At 52.4% G+C, this 20,701-nt stretch overlaps 1 protein-coding gene across 1 annotated transcript in view; it reads right to left on the bottom strand.

The window, feature by feature from the left end:
- Positions 1-13,496: 13,496 nt before the first annotated feature.
- Positions 13,497-20,701, bottom strand: part of TGM2 (transglutaminase 2) — a 31,922-nt gene continuing 24,717 nt past the window's right edge. Inside the window, exons 10-13 of the mRNA XM_086702170.1 lie at positions 20,398-20,670; positions 16,772-16,932; positions 16,040-16,176; positions 13,497-15,320 (exon numbers count right to left, since the gene is read on the bottom strand). Of these exons, the coding sequence (XP_086558296.1) occupies positions 15,170-15,320; positions 16,040-16,176; positions 16,772-16,932; positions 20,398-20,670 (722 nt within the window). The 3' untranslated portion in view covers positions 13,497-15,169. The remainder of the gene's footprint in view (positions 15,321-16,039; positions 16,177-16,771; positions 16,933-20,397; positions 20,671-20,701) is intronic.

Here is a 20,701-nt window from a genome sequence, read left to right on the forward strand (position 1 = left end):
TCACTTTTTATTCCTAAAATTGGGGAGCTTGGGGGGACCATTTGTGTTTTTCTCTAGACAAGTTTCATTCAGGATTTTGTCAATTTGACTGTCTTTTTCAAAGAACCAACTTTGACTTTGTTGGATTAGCTCTGTTTTAATCTTTGCCTTCTTATCTTATCAATTTCTGTTTTTGCCTTTACCATTTACTTCTTCCTACTTTTATTGGATTTGTTTTGATATTCTTTTTCCAACATCTTGGGGGGATGTTTATCAGTTTTCAGATTCTTTTCTTCTCTGACATATGCATGTTAGACTTTAAATTTCCCTCTACATACTGATTTACCCACACCCACAAATTTTGGCATGACTTTTCTTCATTATCAATTGATTAAAAATACTTTCTGGCTTCCTTTATCAGTTCTTCTTTTAACCCATGGGTTATTTAGAAGTATATTTAAATGTCCTGGCATATGGAGAATTTCTAATTATCTTGTTATTGATTTCTAAACAGTTATAAGGAATAACTGTTTAGATAATATGCTCTATGTGGTTTTGGGTCTTTGAAATTTGGTGAGACTAGCTTTATAGCTCAGGTTATAGTCAAATTTTGTAAATTGTCTTATGTGTTTGAAAATAAGGTGTTGGATGCAGTTATTTATACACATCCATTAGGTCAAGTCTGCTCATCATGTTAGTTAAACCCTTTGAGTAAAGACTATAAATGCTCACTCCTATATGATTCTTCTCCTTTGGGGTGGATATAGGGAGACTACGCTTTTCTATACCTTTAGAGATAAGAGAGGCCATGCGACCAGCTCGAGCTTAAGCGCTGTGAATGGAAGTGATATGTTTAACTTCCGGGCTAAGGCATTGAAAAGCCAGTGTGCTACCTCCATGTTTTTTCTTCTTTAAAATCATCTGTGGAAACCACACATTGAGATGACAGAGGCATGGGTTGAGAGATGCCTGGATCCCTGGGTCGCCGCACAGAGGAGATCTGCCCAAAGAATTGCCTGATGGCTGCACTTTGTGTGAGTAAGAAATAATTCTTTGTTGTTTTTTGGTTACTGCTGCATAACCTATTCCTATCTGATATATACATCTTCTATATCCACACTGACTTTTTGCTTCCGTGTTCTGAGAATCAAACTCTGAGAGAGGTATAACGAATCTTCCATTATGACTTGGATTAGATTATTTCTAATAGTTCTGCCAATTTCTGTTTTGCACATTCTGAAACTGTCATTAGGTGCTTATAAAATTAAAATAGCTTCTTTTTTTTTTTTTTTTTTTTTTTTCAACATTTATTCATTTTTGGGACAGAGAGAGACAGAGCATGAACGGGGGAGGGGCAGAGAGAGAGGGAGACACAGAATCGGAAACAGGCTCCAGGCTCTGAGCCATCAGCCCAGAGCCTGACGCGGGGCTCGAACTCACGGACCTCGAGATCGTGACCTGGCTGAAGTCGGACGCTTAACCGACTGCGCCACCCAGGCGCCCCTAAAATAGCTTCTTAAAACATTTATAATTGTACAGCGTCCTTCTCATCTCTGGTAATACTTTTAGCAACAAAGCCTCTTTTATTTGATATTAATATAGTCATGGAACAATTCTTTTGCAAGCTATCTTTTTTTTTTTTTTTTTTTTTTTTTAACGTTTTTTACTTATTTTTGGGACAGAGAGAGACAGAGCATGAACGGGGGAGGGGCAGAGAGAGAGGGAGACACAGAATCGGAGACAGGCTCCAGGCTCTGAGCCATCAGCCCAGAGCCCGACGCGGGGCTCGAACTCACGGACCGCGAGATCGTGACCTGGCTGAAGTCGGACGCTTAACCGACTGCGCCACCCAGGCGCCCCTAAAATAGCTTCTTAAAACATTTATAATTGTACAGCGTCCTTCTCATCTCTGGTAATACTTTTAGCAACAAAGCCTCTTTTATTTGATATTAATATAGTCATGGAACAATTCTTTTGCAAGCTATCTTTTTTTTTTTTTTTTTTTTTTTTTAACGTTTTTTACTTATTTTTGGGACAGAGAGAGACAGAGCATGAACGGGGGAGGGGCAGAGAGAGAGGGAGACACAGAATCGGAAACAGGCTCCAGGCTCTGAGCCATCAGCCCAGAGCCCGACGCGGGGCTCGAACTCACGGACCGCGAGATCGTGACCTGGCTGAAGCCGGACGCTTAACCGACTGCGCCACCCAGGCGCCCCAGCTATCTTTTATTCCACCCTTTTACTTTCAACCATTTTATGTCCTGATGCTTCCTGGTGGGAGGGGTGATGTGAGGAAAAGGCAATTTAGAATGAATTCCACATAACTTCCTTGAGTGCCTCTGTGTGCCAGTCACATGGCTGGGTTCTGAGTTCACAGAAGGGAACAAGATACAATTTCCTCTCTCCAAAAGGTTACAGTATAGTAGCAGAGATGAGATGGGTACTTAAACAATCACTTGAAACGTAGTAAGTGCCAGATACTTGATATGTGTCTTATAAATCATCTCTGAGTGAATGATGGGAATCGCCGCGAGAGTTCAGAGGAAAGGCAAATTACGTCCGATGGGAACGGGTCCAGACAATCTTTGTAACGGCATTTGAGTTGGGCCTTGGGAACCAGCTATTTTTGGACATTCAGAGAACTAGGAGAAGGTAAGGGCAATCCAGGCATGGGAGCAGCGTGAATAAAGGCATAGAGTATCTTTTTAGATTTAAACAGCTTTATCGAGATATAATTTATACACCATAAAGTTCATCCACTTAAAGTGTACAATTCAATGGTTTTAAAGCATATTTAAGAGTTGTGCAGCCATCACCGTAATCTAATTTGAGAACATTTTCATCCTCCTCAAAAAAGTACTCATTTAGCAGTGACTCCCTATACTCTTGACCCCTCTTCTTCCCCCACTCACGCCCTGGGCCTAGGCAACCACTTTCTGTTTATTTGTCTATTCTAGACATTTTATATAGATGGAATCATACAGTACATAATCTCTTATGACTGGCTTCTTTCACTTAGCCTAAAGGGTACAAGGTTTATCCGTGCCGTATCATGTATCAGCACCATATCCCTCTTGGTTGCTGAATAATATTCCATTATATGAATGTCCCACATTGTCCATTCGTGAGCTGATGGACATTTAGGTTATTTCTACTGTTTAGCCACCGGAATAACGCTGCTATATCTGTGTTCCGCTTTTGCGTGGACGTAAGTTTTTATTTTCTGACTCCAGTAGGAGGGGAATTGATAAGTCAAATGTTGACTATGTTTAACCTTTTGAGGAACTGTCAAACTGTTTTCCAAAGCTAGCTGCACCATTTTATGCTTCCAGCAGCAGCCTGGGAGGGCTCTGATCGCGCTACATCGTCGTCACACTTGTCATTATCTGTCTTGTTGGTCATAGCCATCTGTGGGTGTGAATTAGCATCTCTGTGATTTTGATTTTCAATTCCCAACGGCTAATGATGTTGAGCATCTTTTCATGCGCTTACTAACCATTTATAGATCTTCTTCCGAGACCTATTTAAATCCTTTGCCTATTTGTAAAGTGGGTCATTTGATTTTTTTAAGGTTGAGTTGTGAGGGTTCTTTATACATTCTGGATAATGGACCCTCGTGAGATCTATGACTTCAAAAGGTCCCCCAACTTACGTGGTGTCTTTTCACCCTCTTGCTGGTGTCCTTGGAAACACTAAAGTGTTAAATGTGTATGAAGCCCAGTCCCTCCGTTTTCTCTTTTATCACTTGTGGCTTTGGTGCTGTATCCGTCATTCTATTTTGTTAACCTAGGTGCTGGTCCCACGGGTGGGTGCTTGTGGTAACTCACCGGGCGGTTATGATTGGTACACTTTTCTGCACATGGATGCAAGTCTTCCGTAAACAGGCTTTGTAAGGGGCTGATAATAACTGCAGCTTCCTCCACTGTGTCATCGTGAGGACTGGATGACTGAATGCATGCACTGTGCTTGGCATACGTAGGTTATTGTCAAATCTAGCTCTGCTCCTCATTCGGTGGGTGATCTTGGCCCCAAGTTGCCTCAGCTCATCAAGCCCCACTTTCCTCACCCATCACGTGGGTTAGTGCCACCCACCTCACCAGGGCCATCAGGGGCCTCGAGATGCAGGATATAACATCGCCCAGCTTGAAGTTTGCCCCGAGGAGTTTGCCTCATGAAGGCTTGGATCAATAAAACAGGGACAAGGAAAAAGAACAACCAGAGTCATGGCCAAAGAGAGACAAACCGTCAGCACCGTGAGGGTCTGAGTGGCCACCAGGAGCCGGCCGTGGGCCCCTCAGAGTTTGCCAGAGCGGGGATGACCAGGCCTGGGAAGGAATGAAGGGTGGAGCTTGGCCTGGTGTTGCCAGGGTGCCTGGCTCTTTGGGGAGTGATCAGAGACCAGCCCTCCCGTTACCCCTCAGCCCCTCACAGTGGTTGCCCCTGTTTGAGTCCGTCTCTTCTGTGCCCAAACCATCTCTCCACCCACCTCCACTTCCCCTATGCTTGCCTTGCCCTTCAGGTCCCCACCAAGGAAGACTTCTCTGCCCTTCACCCTTCACTGGACCACTCCCCGCCCCCCCCCCATCCCATCTCCAACCGCCTGGGAGGCTGGAGGGAGCTTTTCTAAAGCATCAAGGAAGTCATTACCACCCATGGCTCACACCTCTCCGGGAGCAATGGCTGCTGGAGGATAAATCCTTCTCTGGTCTCAAGGGCAGGTGCAAGTTTTAAAGAGCTTGAAGCCTTTACATTTATGTGTGTAGGAGAGGGGAGGGTCATTAAATATAACACGCATATAGAAAAGTCATGCATATGGGGCGCCTGGGTGGCGCAGTCGGTTAAGCGTCCGACTTCAGCCAGGTCACGATCTCGCGGTCCGTGAGTTCGAGCCCCGCGTCGGGCTCTGGGCTGATGGCTCAGAGCCTGGAGCCTGTTTCCGATTCTGTGTCTCCCTCTCTCTGCCCCTCTCCCGTTCATGCTCTGTCTCTCTCTGTCCCAAAAATAAATAAACGTTGAAAAAAAAAAAAAAAGAAAAAGAAAAGTCATGCATAAGGGCACCTGGGTGGCTCAGTCGGTTAAGCGTCCGACTTCGGCTCAGGTCATGATCCCACGGTTTGTGAGTTCGAGCCCCGCATAGGGTTCTGTGCTGACAGCTCTGAGCTTGGAGCCTGCTTTGATTCTGTGTCTCCCTCTCTCTCTGCCCCTCCCCACTTGTGCTAGCTCTCTCTCTCTCTTTCAAAAATAAACGTTAAAAAAAGTCACCCATGATCAGCGTACAGTACAATGAATTTCCCCAGACTGAACACGCCCACGTAAAATGGCACCAAACTCCAGAATCAGACCATTACTGAAAGCAGACACCCACCCCCTGTGTCCCTTCTAGTTATTACCCATCCCTTAATGCTAAGCACTTCTCACGTGATAGAGGAGTTTTGCCTGGTGTTGAACTTCACATGAATGAAATCATTCGGTGTGTATCTCGTGTCTGGCATCTTTTGCTTCACACGTCTGTGAGATTCAAGTGAGCCGTGACATGGGGCCGTACTTCGTGTCTTCTCACCCCTATGCTACTCCTTAGAGCCACTACACCCCCATTTATGTATGTCGCATTCATGTGGGGCTTTGAGGTTGTTTCCAGCATTGAGATATTATGAAAAACAATTAAAATGTTCTCGCACATGTCTTTTGGAGGGCACACAGGCTCATTTCCATTAGGTAAACGTCCGGGAGAGGAATTACTGCCTCATCGGGAAAAACAAGCGTTCAGCTTAGAAGATACTGCAAAGAGGGGCACCGGGGTGGCTCCATCGGTTGAGCGTCCAACTTCGGTTCAGGTCATGATGGCGCAGTTCGTGAGTTCGAACCCCGCGTCGGGCTCTGTGTTGACAGCTCAGAGCCTGGAGCCTGCTTCGGATTCTGTGGTTCCCTCTTTCTCTGCCTCTCCCCGGTTTGTGCTCTGTCTCTCTGTCTTTCTCTCTCAAAAGCAAATAAACATTAAAAAAAGGGGGGGGGGTGGTGCCTGGGTGGCTCAGTCGGTTGAGCGTCCGACTTCGGCTCGGGTCATGATCTCACGATCTGTGAGTTCGAGCCCCGCGTCGGGCTCCGTGCTGACAGCTCAGAGCCTGGAGCCTGCTTCAGATTCTGTGTCTCGCTCTCTCTCTGCCCCTCCCCTGCTCATGCTCTGTCTCTATCTCAAAAATAAATAAACATAAAAAAAATTTTTTAAAGAAAGAAAGAAAGAGAGAAGATACTGCAAATACTTTTCCAAAGTGGTCATACCAATTTCCACTGCTCTCCCAGTTACATAGGAAAGTTCTTGTTCCATATCTTCACGGACACTGCATGTGTGTGTGTGTGTGTGTGTGTGTGTGTGTGTAGTGTAATGTATAAATAGAGATATTATATACACATATAGCCTTTTTCACTTGAGCCATTCTGGTGAGTAGGCTGTGTTATCACATCGTAGTTTTCATTTTAACTTGAGGGGATGGTCTTTAAGAAAAAGAACATAAAATAGAATTTTGGACATAAAATTGGGTACCAAAGTGAACATTTATTAAGAATGGGAAAAGAAATCATAACAAATTTCTGGAGGCTTTCAAGCTTCAAATTCCTTTCTTCTGAGATTTTTTTTGAGGCCGTTTCCCAGAAATGCTTAGATTCAAGTGCTTCCTGATAGCAACCTGGATCCCCTCCCTGCCTGGAGTGAACAACAGCTGCACAAGAACTTTTTGTGAACAAGGGTCCCGGAGCTTAGGCGTCACCCGCTTCCTGGGAAATGGCCTCTGAGCCCTGCCCCTCTCCTACCCTTTCCCAGCCTGACTCCTCGTTAGGATCTAGACTTAGGATCTCCTCAGGATCACGTTAGCTTCTCAGGGGGCCTTCTCTGCCTTCATTTGGTGGGTCCACATGATGAGACTGAGGACAACAGAGAGGGAGGCTAGCAGCAATCGCTGTGGCCCTGGCCTGCGTGGTTGACCTTAACTCCACCATTATCTAGCTGTATGACCTTGGACACGTCACACAACCTCTCTGGGCTTCAGTCTCCTCACCTGCAGAGCGGGGCAGGCCACGCGAGCTCCCACCTGTGGGACCCGGCAAGTTAATACGAGTAATGCACTCGAAAGGCCGCTCGGCACCCTTGTTCTAGGATCGTCAGGATGGCCCCATCATCATGAGCCTTAGTTCTCTCCTTCCGGCACATCTCACCTCACACTGCCGATCGGCTTGAGTGCTCACAGGACACATCGATCTGCTCTGTCTCTAGTCCCAATGGGGTACCTGGCACGTATTAGGGGCGACGAAGATGTTGAGTGACTGTCTCTCCTCTGTGTCTCACAGCCATCCAGGTGTCTCCAGGCCACAGCCGCATCCAGTTTTCTCTTCACCCCTTCCCTGCAGGCAGCAGCCGCCCCTGCTCACCTGCAGCAGGCACTGATCGAATAAATGAGCCTCGACCGCCTACCCTGGATCTCGCCTTTCTCAGGCACGAGGCCAGAGTTCCCGTTGGCTTTTGCGTCCATGGCCTCTTACAGTCTACAAGACCCGTTCCCTTCCATAACCACATCTCTGGGTTAGGCATCGATTGGGAGCCCCAGGGTGACAGAGAGGTCTGGAAAGAGTGGCTCCCTCAAAGTCACACAGCAAGAGAGAGGGGGGAGATGGGCCACGCAGCCAGGACTCTGGGGTGAGCTGCTCAGCGTCGGTCCCAGGGCATCTCTCATCCCGTCCAGTGAGCACTGCAGGCTGAGCACACACTAGGCACTCAGGCTTGTTCAAAAGGAGTGGAAGGAGGACAGACGGCAGTTCCGTCACTGGCTCTGGGACCGTGGGCATGACCTACCCGTGCCTCAGTTTCCCCATCTGTAAGTGGAGTTAACTTACTGAGTGCAGGCAGATCTCTCTCAACCGGCTTGAGTGATATTTCCCTTTGGTCCTTCTGTCTGTCTGTCTACTCCAGGATGGCTTTGGAAGGAGCTGGTGTGGAGTTAGAACTGACTAGTGGCATGGAGGGAACCTGGGATGTCCCCCCAGAGCCTCCGGTATCCTTCTTGACACAGAGCAGTGGCCCGGACCAATGTTTGGAGAAGCATCTCCTCTGTCATCTTTAAAGGATATTGATGGGGGGCGTCTGGGTGGCTCGGTCGGTTAAGCCTCTAGCTCTTGGTTTGGGCTCAGGTCACGATCACACGGTTTGTAGGTTCAAGCCCCGCATCAGGCTCTGCACCGACAGCGTGAAGTCTGCTTGAGATTCTCTTTCTCTGCCCCTCCCCTGCTGACTGACTCTCCCTCTCTCTCTCAAAATGAGTAAATAAAATAAAATAAAGGCTATTGATGAAGTGTGGCCTGCCGCTGGTGAGCTCAGATGATCTGCAAAGACCCCAGTGAACAGTTAAGGGGTTTACCAGCCTCTGGAAGACCCCGAACTCGAGCAGCCATAATCTTGGACAACTGTTGTGAAAAGTGTGATAACATGCCCGAATCAATGGCACTGCACAACTCCGCTCCAACTCCCTCCTCTCCCCAGTGATAGCAGGAGCAACTAAGGCCCAGAGAGGGAAGAGATTTACCCAAGTTCATCCAGGCAGACCTCCCGAATCAGAATCATGTCTACGGTTCTGGGTCTCAGCCTTCTCTATTTTTTTCCCCCTGCTCTTTATTATTTTTTTTTATATTTTATATGTGACAGAGAGAACGAGAGAGAGAACAAATGCGAGCAGGGGAAGGGCAGAGAGAGGGAGACAGAATCCGAATCAGGCTCCAGGCTCTGAGCTGTGAGCACAGAGCCCGACGTGGGGCTCCAGCTCACAAACCGTGAGATCATGACCTGAGCCGAAGTCAGACGCTCAACCGACTGAGCCGCCCGGGTGCCCCTCATTGTTCGTTATTTTTAAAAATAGCTTGATGAAGGGATAATTCACACATCTTGCAATTCACTTTTTGTTAAAGTATATAATTCAGTGGCTTTTAGTACAGACTTGTCCACCCATCACCACAATCAATTTTTCAAACTATAATTACTCCAAAAAGGAAACCCTGTAGGGGTCAACCCCCTCCCCCTCCCCCAGCCCCCACACTCCCTCCATGCCCTCGGCCCCGGGCAACCACCAATCCATTTTCCGTCTCCATATGTTTGCCTATTCTGCACGTCGTACATACGACCTGTGGTCTTTGTGACTCGCCTCTTGCACTGAGCCCAGTGTTTGTTCAAGTTTCATCCGTGTTGTAGCATGTTATGGGGACTCGGTTCCTTTCTATGGTCGAACAACAGTCCACCGTGTGGGGATACCACATTTTATTTATCCATTGATCAGTTGATGGGCATTTGGGTTCTTTCCACTTTCTGGCTATTGTGAACAATGCAGCTGTAAACATTCATGCACATCTTCTTGCGTAGACATGTTTTCAGCTCTCTTGGGTATATACCAAGGAGGGGAATTGCTGGGTCCTGTGGTAACTCTGTGGTTATGAGCTCAGGCTTCTGGCTCTGGCTGTCTCAGACCTTGGGGTGGGGGTGGGGGTGGTGACGGCGGGGAGGCTTGCCACTTCCAGTGTCCGGGGTCTGGGGACCAAGTCCTCCCTTTCACTTTTCAGAGTCTTCCGTAGGATGCACGGGAGAGCCAACTGGATTCTAACTCCTGCTCTGCCATCAACTTGCTAGGTCACCGAATAAGCTATTTTACATCTCTCAATCAGTTTCCCCCTCTGGGAAATCGGACGGTAATCTCTATGGTCCATCCTGAGGATTAGCTGAGATCATAAAAGCACAGCTTACGTCCACGCATTCAATACTCCCCTTGGTGGCTGAGGGGCCACGCACTGTTCATAGCAAAGGAGACACACAAGATCCCCGCCCCGACAGTCTTGTATTTACACACGAAGCATCTTGCTTAAGCCTCGCAATCTCGTCACCTGGAAGAAGAAAAAGAGAGAACTCAGGAGGCTAAGTCCCTTTTCTCCATCCCCCTTTGGACTTAATTTTAGAATCTTTGAGCACTGTGTTTTTTTGAACTTTTATCGAAGTAAGCCCTACATGCAAAAAGACCACCGGTGCGTGTGCATAGGTGAACGTACCTGTGTATGCGGCGCCCGGATGAAGGAAATCGAAACCCCATCCTCACGCGCACCCCCGCCCCCATCGCGCTTGAGCTCTAGTCCAGTCTGCCCCACCAGGGAAAAGAGTTCCGCCCGTTCATGAGCTTCATGTGAGCGCAGCTACGTAGCTCACGGTCTTTTGTGGTCACTTCTTTTGCTCAACCTGAGGTCTGTGAGATTCATTGTATTGTTGGGTGTCGTTATAGATCCCCTGTCCTCAAGGCTGGGCGAACCGTCATTTTTTTTTCATCGCTTCTGCTTTTAATGAGCCTCTTTGGGCTTTTCTTCTTGAAACAGAATTCCAAGCTTCACAGTCTCCCGGGCGTGTGTGTCTGTGTATCTGCCCAGGCCTGTGGGGGAGGGAAGCGGGGAGGCCGGGAGAGGGTATGTGCTGACCCGTCCTGGCCCCAAGGTGCGTGTGATTCTAGGAGGCACCCGCCTGGCCCTCCTCCCGAGGCTCCTCCCTTTTGGACTCTCTCAAAGTTCTGTTATTCTCGGCTCAGCTTGAGGCCTGAGGGGTGAGCTGGCAGGCATCCAAGGTAAGCAAGAGCAGCTGGAGAGGAGAGGGACTTTTCGGGGTGGGAAGATGAACCCAATCAGATCCCCGCTGAGGACCGTCGGGGCTCGTGTGAAGGGCTCTGCTGCATTCGTCCTGGAACACCGTGGGAAGGGAGGGTTTGGGTACACATGAGGCCCTCCTCTGGGCCAGGCTGTGTCCTGGGGAAGGCAGGCTGCCCGGGTTCAAGTCCCATCTCTGTGACCATAAAACCTGTAGAATGGGGGCAGCATCCGGTTGGGGCTGTTTGAGGAGGAAATAACTCCGTGCACGTGAAGGTTCCCGACCCTGGAGTAGAGCTGGCTGTCAGGATTATAATGTGCTGGGAGCCAGCTGTTTTATGGGCACAATTTTACTGAGCCTGCATACTGCTCGGGAGAGCATACCCCCTCTCGTCCCCATTCAGCAGATAAGAAAGTGGAGACACGTAGAGGCCGAGAACCTGCCTGAAACCACACCGTGACATCTGTGGCAGAGTCAGGCTTTGATGCCGCGTCCGTCTGACTCCAGAGCCCAGCTCTCCGACCCCAGGGCTATGAGCTGCCGTGGCACGGTGCACAGCATTGGACTGTAGGGACCCAGACTCATGCCTCCCCTGGTTTGGGGAGCCGGATCTCAGGATCATCTGCTTTGTCTGTTAAATGGGCCTACACGAACAGCAGGGCCTTTCTTCTTCCTGGGTTCGTGGCTAGTGAGCTCTCAGGGGTGGGACAGGCACGGGGGCCTGGTCGGGAGAGGCCTCTGAATCTGTTCAGCACCGGCCGGCTTTGCCGAGGCACCTTGCCTTTGCTTTTCAGGAGGGAGGCCCAGTCGACAGTCCCGAGTCCACTCGGTGGCCCCCTTGTAGGGAGCGTGCCCTGACTCTGCTCTTGGGGTGCTCCAGAACTTGGGCCGGGCACTCGAACGGCTGTTCCTAACCCGGGCTGCCGAGTATTGCAAAAGCTACCTATGATACACCCCGGGGAACCAGAGGTTGAGGCCATTGGCCACAGTCCAGGAGGACTTCACAGAGGAGGCCTCCTTGGAGCAGGGTTCTGCAGGCTGATTAAGAGTTCCTTAGGCAGAGATGATGGTAAAGCTCTTCTTAGCAGAGGGAACAGCTGATAGGCATCAGCGGCTCCACACCATCCCCACCCCCCACCCCCCCACCCCCTTGCTTGGCCATCTGTTATCCGGTGGGGGCTGGAAGCCTGAACGTGATATTCTCCAGAGTCCCTTGCCAGCAAGTTTCTGGATGGGATCTGCCAGCGGGGAGAAAGCAGGAGTACGAGAGATGCCAGCCTGCCTCTACCTCCCGCCACGGCCAGGCCGACTTGAGCGGACTTCACAGACTCCCATCAGTTCTACTGGTTCCAGGGCCGCGGTGAGAGCGCCTCCAGAAAGTAGGTGGTGAGCGCCCGCTTGGCTTGGGGGCTTCGGACTGTTCTGGATGGCAGCTGCCTTGTAACAGTCCGTCTCCCTTCTACTCTTCCTGCACTTCGGATGCCTTTGGAACCGATTTCCCTCATCCCCTCAGCCCGAAATAGCCCAGCAGTTTTCTGTGTTCTAGCTGGTCACTAATTGACAAAACGTTCAGGCCGTCTAGGCCGGAACAAGTTATAGTTTTCAAGGGACAGAAGGAGTCAGTACCCAGAACGTGTGATGTCATGTTTTCATTCCGATTTCTCTTCTAGGCGCTTCCTGTGCGTTTCAACACGCGTCCCCTGGGGGCAGAGACCGTCGTCTATCGCTTCTTCAATCAACAAACATTTATTAGCGGCTGGTCAGTGGGGAGTGAGATGGGTGACCAAGTTCCCGTACTCTCGGAATCACAGTCCAGAAGCCACCTGTGGCTCTCAAGAACCTGAAGCGCAGCCAGTCCAAACTGAGCTGGGCTGTCCATGTAAAATAGAAACCACATTTCAAAGACTTACTGTGCAAATAAGAAGGTAAAATATCTCACGAATATTTTTCAGATTGATTACATGTTGGCACAATATTTCAGACATACTAGGTTAAATAAAATACACTATTGAGACAGATTTTACCTGATTGTTTTCACTCTTTTTAACGTGGCCACTAGAAAAATTTACGTTACATACATGGCTTGCGTTTGTGGCCCACATGACGTTTCTCTTGGAAATAAGCACTGGTCCTACGGGAGCTGAGTTGAAATACATCGGTTCATCAATTCAGCATTCACCGGAGTCCATTTAAGAGATTGACTTCAGGGGCGCCTGGGTGGCTCGTTCGGTTAAGCGGCTGACTTCAGCTCAGGGCATGATCTCGCGGTTTGTGAGTTCGAGCCCCGCATGGGGCTCTGTGCTTTAGATTCTGTGTCTCCCTCTCTCTCTGCCCCTTTCCCACTCTCACTCTGTCTCTCTCTCAAAAATAAACATTAAAAAAGAGAGAGAGAAACTTCAGATAGGATGGGGAGGGGGACAGATAGACCAACATGGAACCAAAATTCACTGTGATGAATGTTTGAATTGGTTCATGTTCCAGGGTTCTGGGAGGCTGAGAAGAAATCTAAGAAGGCTTCATAGAAGAAGTGACTTTGGTGTTGAGCGCTGTAGGATGAGTAGGAGTTTGCCAGATGGCTAAGGAAGAAGGGCACCCCAGGCTCAGGGAATACCCATGCCAAAGCTAAGAGGTGCACAGGGTCTTTTGAGGGCTTTGGGAAGTTTATCGTGACCCAAACATGATTTGTTGGGAGAAGAAGCTAGAGACAGAGCCAAACTGGGTAGAACGTCGAATGCCTGTCAAGTTTAGACCTGGGGGAGGGGCCGAGGCCGAGGAAAGGTTCCTAGGCAGGAGGTGGCTGGTCGCAATGCGAGTGACTTCACCTACCTCCCCTCCTCAAAAGTGTAAAAGAACCAGACCAGACCTTGTTTGAATGTGCAAAGTAAACTATTTTATTTCAGTGCTCAGTCTTTGTGGCTCAAAAGCATATCTACTGCCTGCCTGGAACCCTAAAGTGTTTATAAAGCCACAGAGAATTAGAGGCACATTTGTGAGAACATAGATATGTCGGCTCATTTTGTGTTTCTTTCCTATGCAAAGCAGAAAGTTCCGTGTGCAACAGCATGACTTTCTCCATGTCCCTCGCTGGGATTTTCCGGGCCCTGGAGGCTGTGACCGCGCCCCAGATAGAGAATTCTCCCTCGTTCCTCTTCCTGCCCAGTCACGTGGAGAGAGCGGGGGATAAAGTCAGAGATGACAGCTCAGGGGCTCTTGGAGCTTCCTCAGGGCAGGGGCTGTACTCCTGGGCCCTAGCCCTGCCAAAAGGTGGCAACTGAGATGCCAACCTTGTCGGTTAGTGACCAGCATGGGCAGCTAAGTCTCTCGTGAAGTCTACGCATTGCAGTGTGCAGGCTCGTGGGTAGGACAGGGGCCCCTGGGGCTCTTTTCCCCAAAACCGTGGTCTGAAGGAAGGTGCCTGGGCACAGATGGGGGACCCCCAGGCAGGGCTGGGGGCGGGGAGGCGGTCATGGTCAGGGTTTCACACTCCGAGACATCTGGTGGCCTCGGGCTCCGGGGAGCCAGGGAGTAGGGCTTGCTATCATTTGTAAGGCTCGGTCTTGTAAGGCTCCGGAATCTTGCACAGGAGCTGGTGCAGCCACTCCATCGCCCAGGGAGGAGCCTGAGGCCCAGAGAGGGAAGGCAGCAGCTGGCTGAACTTGGGGCTCAAACCTGAGACTCAGACCCCTCCAATTCTCCTCCCCACCTCACCCCAACTGCACCCTTTTGGATCAGGTCCCAAATGGTCCCTTTGATATTCTCAGGTCAGCGCCGGCACCGTGAACGGGAGGCCGGACTCAGAGTCAGAAGTCCTGGGCTCTGTCCCAGCGTCTTCCTACTCCCCAGGCTTGCAAATACCTCGCTGGTGCAGCGTGGGCCTCCTCCCTTCTCTGGGCCCCAGTCTCTTGGTCAAGAAAGCAGCTCCCACTCGGTGATTTCCCGTGGTGATTAAATGGGTTGGGAGCTGCGTGAGCATCAGCCAGACGGGGCGTGCCCGGCACATAGTAGGCGCCTCACGATGGCGGTGGGGGGACTTTTGGGCCAGGCCTGCTGGGATGTGGAGGGAACTCAGGGCTGGCCTTTCCTGGGACTCCACCTGTGCCTGCTCTGGGTCTCCCCGAGGGCTCCTGGGGCCTGTGCATCGTTTGGGATCTGGTCAGTGGGCACGGTCTCTCTTTCGCCTGCTCCAAGGGGCGCCGGAGTAAATCAAACAATAGGATGGGTAGTCAGTGGCTTTTCAGTGGCATCTGGGCTGCATAGGGAGGCATGGGTCCCCGCTCCTCCCCCACCCCAGGCCCAGGCAGCCAGTCTTGGCTCCCACTGTGGAGTCACAGAACAATCTTCACAGGTAAAGGGAGGTGGGGAACCACAAGAGGAGGCAGGAATACATTCCATTCCAAAGAGTCCCCGCAGACTCTGGGGTCTGGGGCCCGGGGCCCGGGGCCCAAGAAGGGGCAAATTTTGCTCATTAGCTTGGAACAAAAATCGGGGTCAAGCTGGGGGCTCTCAGCTGGCTGAGGTGGGGCCGGGCACCCGGCCCCTAGGCGGGACCAACGATGACATTCCTGAAGCCTTTCACGGCCTTCAGCTTGTCGCTCTCAAAGTTCACCACGAGCTTGTGGCGGCCCACGTGGAGTGGCAGCAGGTCCACCCTCACCTTGGCGTCCTCCCCCGCCTCCACGGGGTCCGGGCTGTGGAGGGAAGGAGCAAGAGGGTGAGGACGGGGGGAGGGCCCGGGCTGGTCCCCGTGGCGGGGTCAGGCCAGGGATGACATGTGTCTACTGAGAACTTCGCACGGAGCCTCCGTGCACGTACAGCTTCATGCTGATGAGAATAAAACAGGCCCCACTCTCCTCTCTCTAAGAGCCTGGGCCATCTGCCTCTCGCGTGAAGAGGGGCCCGTGTGTGTGTGTGTGTGTGTGTGTGTGTGTGTGTGCTTGGGGGTAAGAGTGGGTATGCTCGGCGGGCCACACGTGTGAAAATGCACTGAGCTGTACGTACGTGATTTGTGTTATTCACTGCGTGTCAGTTACGTTGCACCAGAAAAGTAAAAATACAGTGTCTACGCTCACGTGCACATATGCAAATATGTCCCTATGAGGATTCACCCACAAGGGCACACGGGTACACATTCAAGGTAAATGGAGGACCCGTGTGTCCAGAGGCGGGCGCTTAGTGACTGAATGTGTTACCGGTTGAGGTTTGTGAAGACGCGGGCCTGGAAAGCAGCTAGAGGGGTGTGGGTGCTCAGAGAGGGTGCAGGGGTGGCAAGTGTCCCTAAGGGGGTTGGGAGTGGACACGCGGGTGTGTGGGAGATGAGAGGAGGGAGCTATAGGGCAGGGCGGCCCCCCCCTCCATTAGCACCTGCCCCGTGCTCCCAGGCCCCCAAGCTGGAGTGACCGGTCCTTACATCTCCACGACCTTCTGCTCCTCGGTCAGGCCGGCCCCCTCCACGGTGAAGATGCAGTCTGACAGGGGCGTGGTGAGCGGGTTCCGCAGGGACACCTCAGCCACCAGCTTGCGTTTCTGCTTGGGCTCGCCCAGGATCTGGAAGAGGGTACAGGACAGGTGTCAGGGGCAGCACCGAGGGAGAGGGGCCCAGCGCCCCTCCAGGGCAGGCAGAGTCCCGGCTGGGCCATCTCTGCATTCGCTGCAATTTGGCTCCTTGTTTGATTGAGCTCTGGCATGATCACTCCCCGCCTCTGTGCCTCAGTTTCTTCATCTAGGAAACCTGGATATTGGTACCTGCCCAGGTCTCCTTCACAGACCGGCAGCGAGGCTCCACACGACTTGGGGGGATATGTAAAGTGTCTCCCTTGTTCTACGGTCTGTGCTTTTCCCTGCCCCACCAGGGCCCCGGGGCCTGGGGATCTTACCTTAGGAGTTTAGCTTTCAAGGGTCCACGGTTCTGAGATCCCTAAATCCCACCACCCTACCACTCTGAGATTCTAGGATTCATTTCTAGAAGTCTGAGTCCCAAACTCTTTTGGCCTCACGATGCTTTCCTTTGACGAAGTTAGGATTTGAGGAAGCCCGGGGCATCAGAGATCTTGAGATGGCAGGGATGTGGCACGTGCATGCGTGGGCGGCCTGTCCTGGGGCCCCGCCCAGCCCCCCACACCCTGCCCAGCCAAGCCCTTACCCGGATCTTGATTTCTGGATTCTCCAGGTAGATGTCCCTCTCAGCTAGCAGGTAGCTGTTGACAGCCGGCTCAGTGAGGAGTCCCCGCACCTTGATGAGGTTTGACCCGGTCAGGCAGTCACAGTATTTCTCGTAGAGGATTCGAAGGGGAATGCTCTTCTCTGCAGGAGGGGACAGGGGAGAGCACTCGTGACCGCTGAATCACGGCCCCCACCTCTCCGACAGCATCTCCACAAGGCACAGAGAATGGAAAGAATGTGCTTGAGGCCACATAACTAGTGAACGAATGGGCAGATCCCCCCCTTCCCCCACCTGCCCGGGCTGTGGGGTTCCCAGGGAGGAGCTGGGGGGGGGGGTGGGCGGTGCAGGCAGAACTTCCGGTAGGGAAAGTGTTGGAGCTCCAACGGGCCTGGGTTCTAATCTCGCCTCTGCGCCTTTGCTAACTGGCGATGCCGGGCAAGTCGCTTCACCTCTCGGGACCTCAGTTTCCCTCCATGAAGTTGGTGGGATTGCACCCATTTTACAGATGAAGAAACACTTGTGCCAGTAAGGAAGCCCCGGCTCAGCTCGGCCGCTGACTGGCTGTGTGAGCCCGGGGAGGTGACTTCCCCTCTCTGGTCCTCTTCTGTTCCCTGGGACAGCGGCTGGGAGGAGCTAAGGGCAAAAGTCATTGCAGAGCAAAAACCACCCAGTGATGACGAGATGAGAAAGAAGCCAGCTGGGCCGACGCCTCCCACGGCAGCAGCGAGGTGAAGTGTAGTTTCTAGCCCCATTTCTCTGACGCCACTGAGGCACCAGGGCACTAGGGGTCGGCTTGCGGGAGGCAGACAAGAACAGTGTGAGGAGCACAGGGCTGAGAATCCACAGGCTGGTCCACCGAATGCTTGTCTTTTCCTCGCAGAGAACCGTGGCCATCCTTTTCCACTCCCCCTGTGAAAGGGCAGCGCTGGAGGGCCGGGCTTGGGGCTTGGGGCTCAGGGGAGCCCAGCCAACCTCTCCTCGCTGGCTGTCGCAGGGCCACGATGGGAGATGCCGCTGTCTCTGTTCCCGCCATCTGTCCCCTCCCTCCCCCACTAGGCTCCAGCCAGTCTCGGAACTTTTTATACATCTGAGTATTGCCTCATCAATTGCACAGTGTTTTTCTCTCCATCCACTCGCTTAATACTTCTCAACCTTTCTTGCTTAGGGGCACTTTACGTTCTGTGCGGCAAACCAGGGTCATGTACTATAAATAGAAGGTAACTGGCAAAAATGAATACAAGCCAAGTCATGCTTGTTCGGTTCCGGCTAGGTATTCTTTCTACTGACGGCTCTGGCGGAGACCCGAGATGGGCGAAGGTGGGGGGGCGCTGGGCCCAGGAGCGCCGCTGAGACATTCCCTGCAGGGCATCCGTAGGACTGTGAGGGCCCGACAGACAACCACCTTCTTCCTGCCAGTTAAGGTCTAGGCTCCAGCGTGCCCCGCGCCCCAGCTGCTCAATCCCAGGGTGAATCGGCCCCAACCTCTGAGCGGATGACGTGGGGGAAGAAACCCCAACCTTCTGCCAAAAAAGACAGAAAGGAGTGAAAATCCCTGGGTCAGGGCCTGGTGGAACTGACTGGAAATTCTGGAAAGGTATACGGGAAAGAAGGAAAACACTGCCCTCCAGGAACTTAGAGGACGTGGTCCCAACTGTTGACTTTTCCAGAAGGCTGAAGCTAGGGTGGGACCAGGGACCAGGGCCTTGGCCTTGGGCCAGATGATGGCTGAGAGAAGAAAACCTGTGTGGTCAGTCTCAGTCATTCCTTACATGACTTGCCCTGTTCTAGAAGGTACCTTGGGCGTGGTCACAGAGGCCACAGTGGCTGCACTCCCAGTGACCCACCTGGAGGGGAGAGGGGAGGAGAGAGAGGGCGGGTGGGGGCAGGAAGGGGAAGGGAGAGAAGCAATGCAAGGAGGCAAGGGTGGGGATGACTGGATTCTGTTCCCTGTCCTGCATCTGGTTTCCTGTCCATTAATTAGCACATGGAAAGTCCCCAGATCTTATCATCAAAGAATAACAAGCAAGGCGGCCAAAGTGTGGGGTCACCAAAGCGGCTATCTCGGGCTGAGCTTGGCATTGGAGGCCTCGGTCAGGCACCCTAGACTGGGCCTGCAGCCTGAGGGCAACACACAGGACCTCTTCCCCTCCCCGCTGCAGGCTGTGCCCCTCACGGAACGGGAGGGTCTCCGAGGCGGGATGGACCGCTCTGTTGTGACCACATCCCCAGGATGATGAGAAACACCGACAGGCTTGGCTGAGCTCTGGAAGAACAATGCTCCAGGGGCCCAGATGGTAACTGGGAGGCAAAGGGTGACTCAATAGGAAGGAAGTTATTCTAGCATCCCTGGCCCGGGCTGCAGTTCATCTCGTGCCATACATTCCAGGAAAGACACTTCCTGCCTTTCAAGTGGTTCTGAGCATGAGAAGAACCTGACGGGTGTACGTTCACACAGAGGGGCTGGCGCGACTCTTCAAACACCAGCCAGCCTTTGTGCGAGTGGGGGACTTGATGCCTGGAACGGAGAAGACAAATACCCAGGAGCCCATGGCCCATTGACAGAGTGGTGGGGACCAGAACTCGGGGGTCCTGGCCACGGCACAGGGATGGACCCCTGCCCCCGACACTCGGGGCCCGGATGCAGAGGTGAGGGCTGGGTCCTTTGCATGCCATCAAGGCTGGCAGGGGCTCAGGACCCGCGGAGCCCGGCACTGAGGCCGTCGTCTGGCACGGCAGGTGTTCGGGACAGACCCACACGGCCTCTCTGCCTCCCCACGATCAGTTTTACACTTTCCAGGTATTTCCTGAGCACGGGGTCTCCTTCGGTCCTCACAGTGGCCCATCGGGAGGGACGTGTTACTGACCCCCTGACTGATGAGTATGACTGGAGGCTCAGGGAGCAGGCTCACCCTGTCCAAGCTTGTACATCTAGAAGGTGGGGGAGGCCAGGGGCAAAGCCAGGTCCGGCTGGCCTCGGAACATGTGCTTGGGCAGCCGTGAGTGTTGGGGCCCAGCTCCGGTGCCATTGGCTCTGCCCCTGAGGGCTTCACCCATTCTTAGGGACCCTGATAGACGGTCTGCTCTGGGCGTGAGTCTCCAGGAGTGCCTATGGGGGACCCAAGATAGAGAAACCAGGAGGTGGCACTGTGTGGAGGGCCAACCCCCTGAACAAGCTGGCTGATAAAGAGGAGACTGGGAGGTGCTCTCAGGGGCCGTGGCACGGGCAGTACTGGAGGCCGAGGGAAGGAATTAGCTGGAAGCAGGCAGTAGAGAGTCCGGGAAAGCAGTCGAAGGTCACGTGAAGATGAGACGGGACAAAACAGTACAGTTGCTAAGAGCACGGGTTCAAGCCCCAGTCCTGTCACTCCCTAACCGTGTGGCCTCGGGAAAGCTGCGTCACCTCTCCGTGCTCAGTCTCCTCACCCGAAAAATGCGGCAAGGCGAGAAGCCACCTCCGATGAAGAATGAAATGGGTTGCTAGTTACAAAGTACTTGGGCAGGGCCTGACCCAGGGGAAGAAAACTGCACATGCCCAGCGCTCAGGATGCGACCTCGTGCCTTGGGGGTTGGTGGTCAGTAAGTGCTCCAGGAACATGGGGCCTTACCGGAGAAAGGCGCCAGGGAAAGGTTGAGCAGGTCCTTGGCGCCGCACTCGGGCCCCAGGATCCCGTTGTAGCTGACGGTGCGGGCACAGAGCAGGAGGCGGCAGGTGTGCTCCTCGGAGGTGTTGTTGGTGATGTAGGCGAAGACGTCGAAGTCGCTGCCCATACTCATGCTCTGGCTCACGCGGATCCGCATGGCCATCCCGGTGTTCTCTTTATCAGTCAGCTTGTTCAGGTGGTTGGCCCTCTTGAAGGCCTCTCTCTCCTCTGGGGACCCTGTGAGGAGGGAGGAGAGAGCTCCATTAGA

The sequence above is a fragment of the Puma concolor genome, chromosome A3 (assembly GCF_028749965.1).
Source record: "Puma concolor isolate L17-30 chromosome A3, mPumCon1.1.hap2, whole genome shotgun sequence".
Classification (NCBI taxonomy): domain Eukaryota; kingdom Metazoa; phylum Chordata; class Mammalia; order Carnivora; family Felidae; genus Puma; species Puma concolor.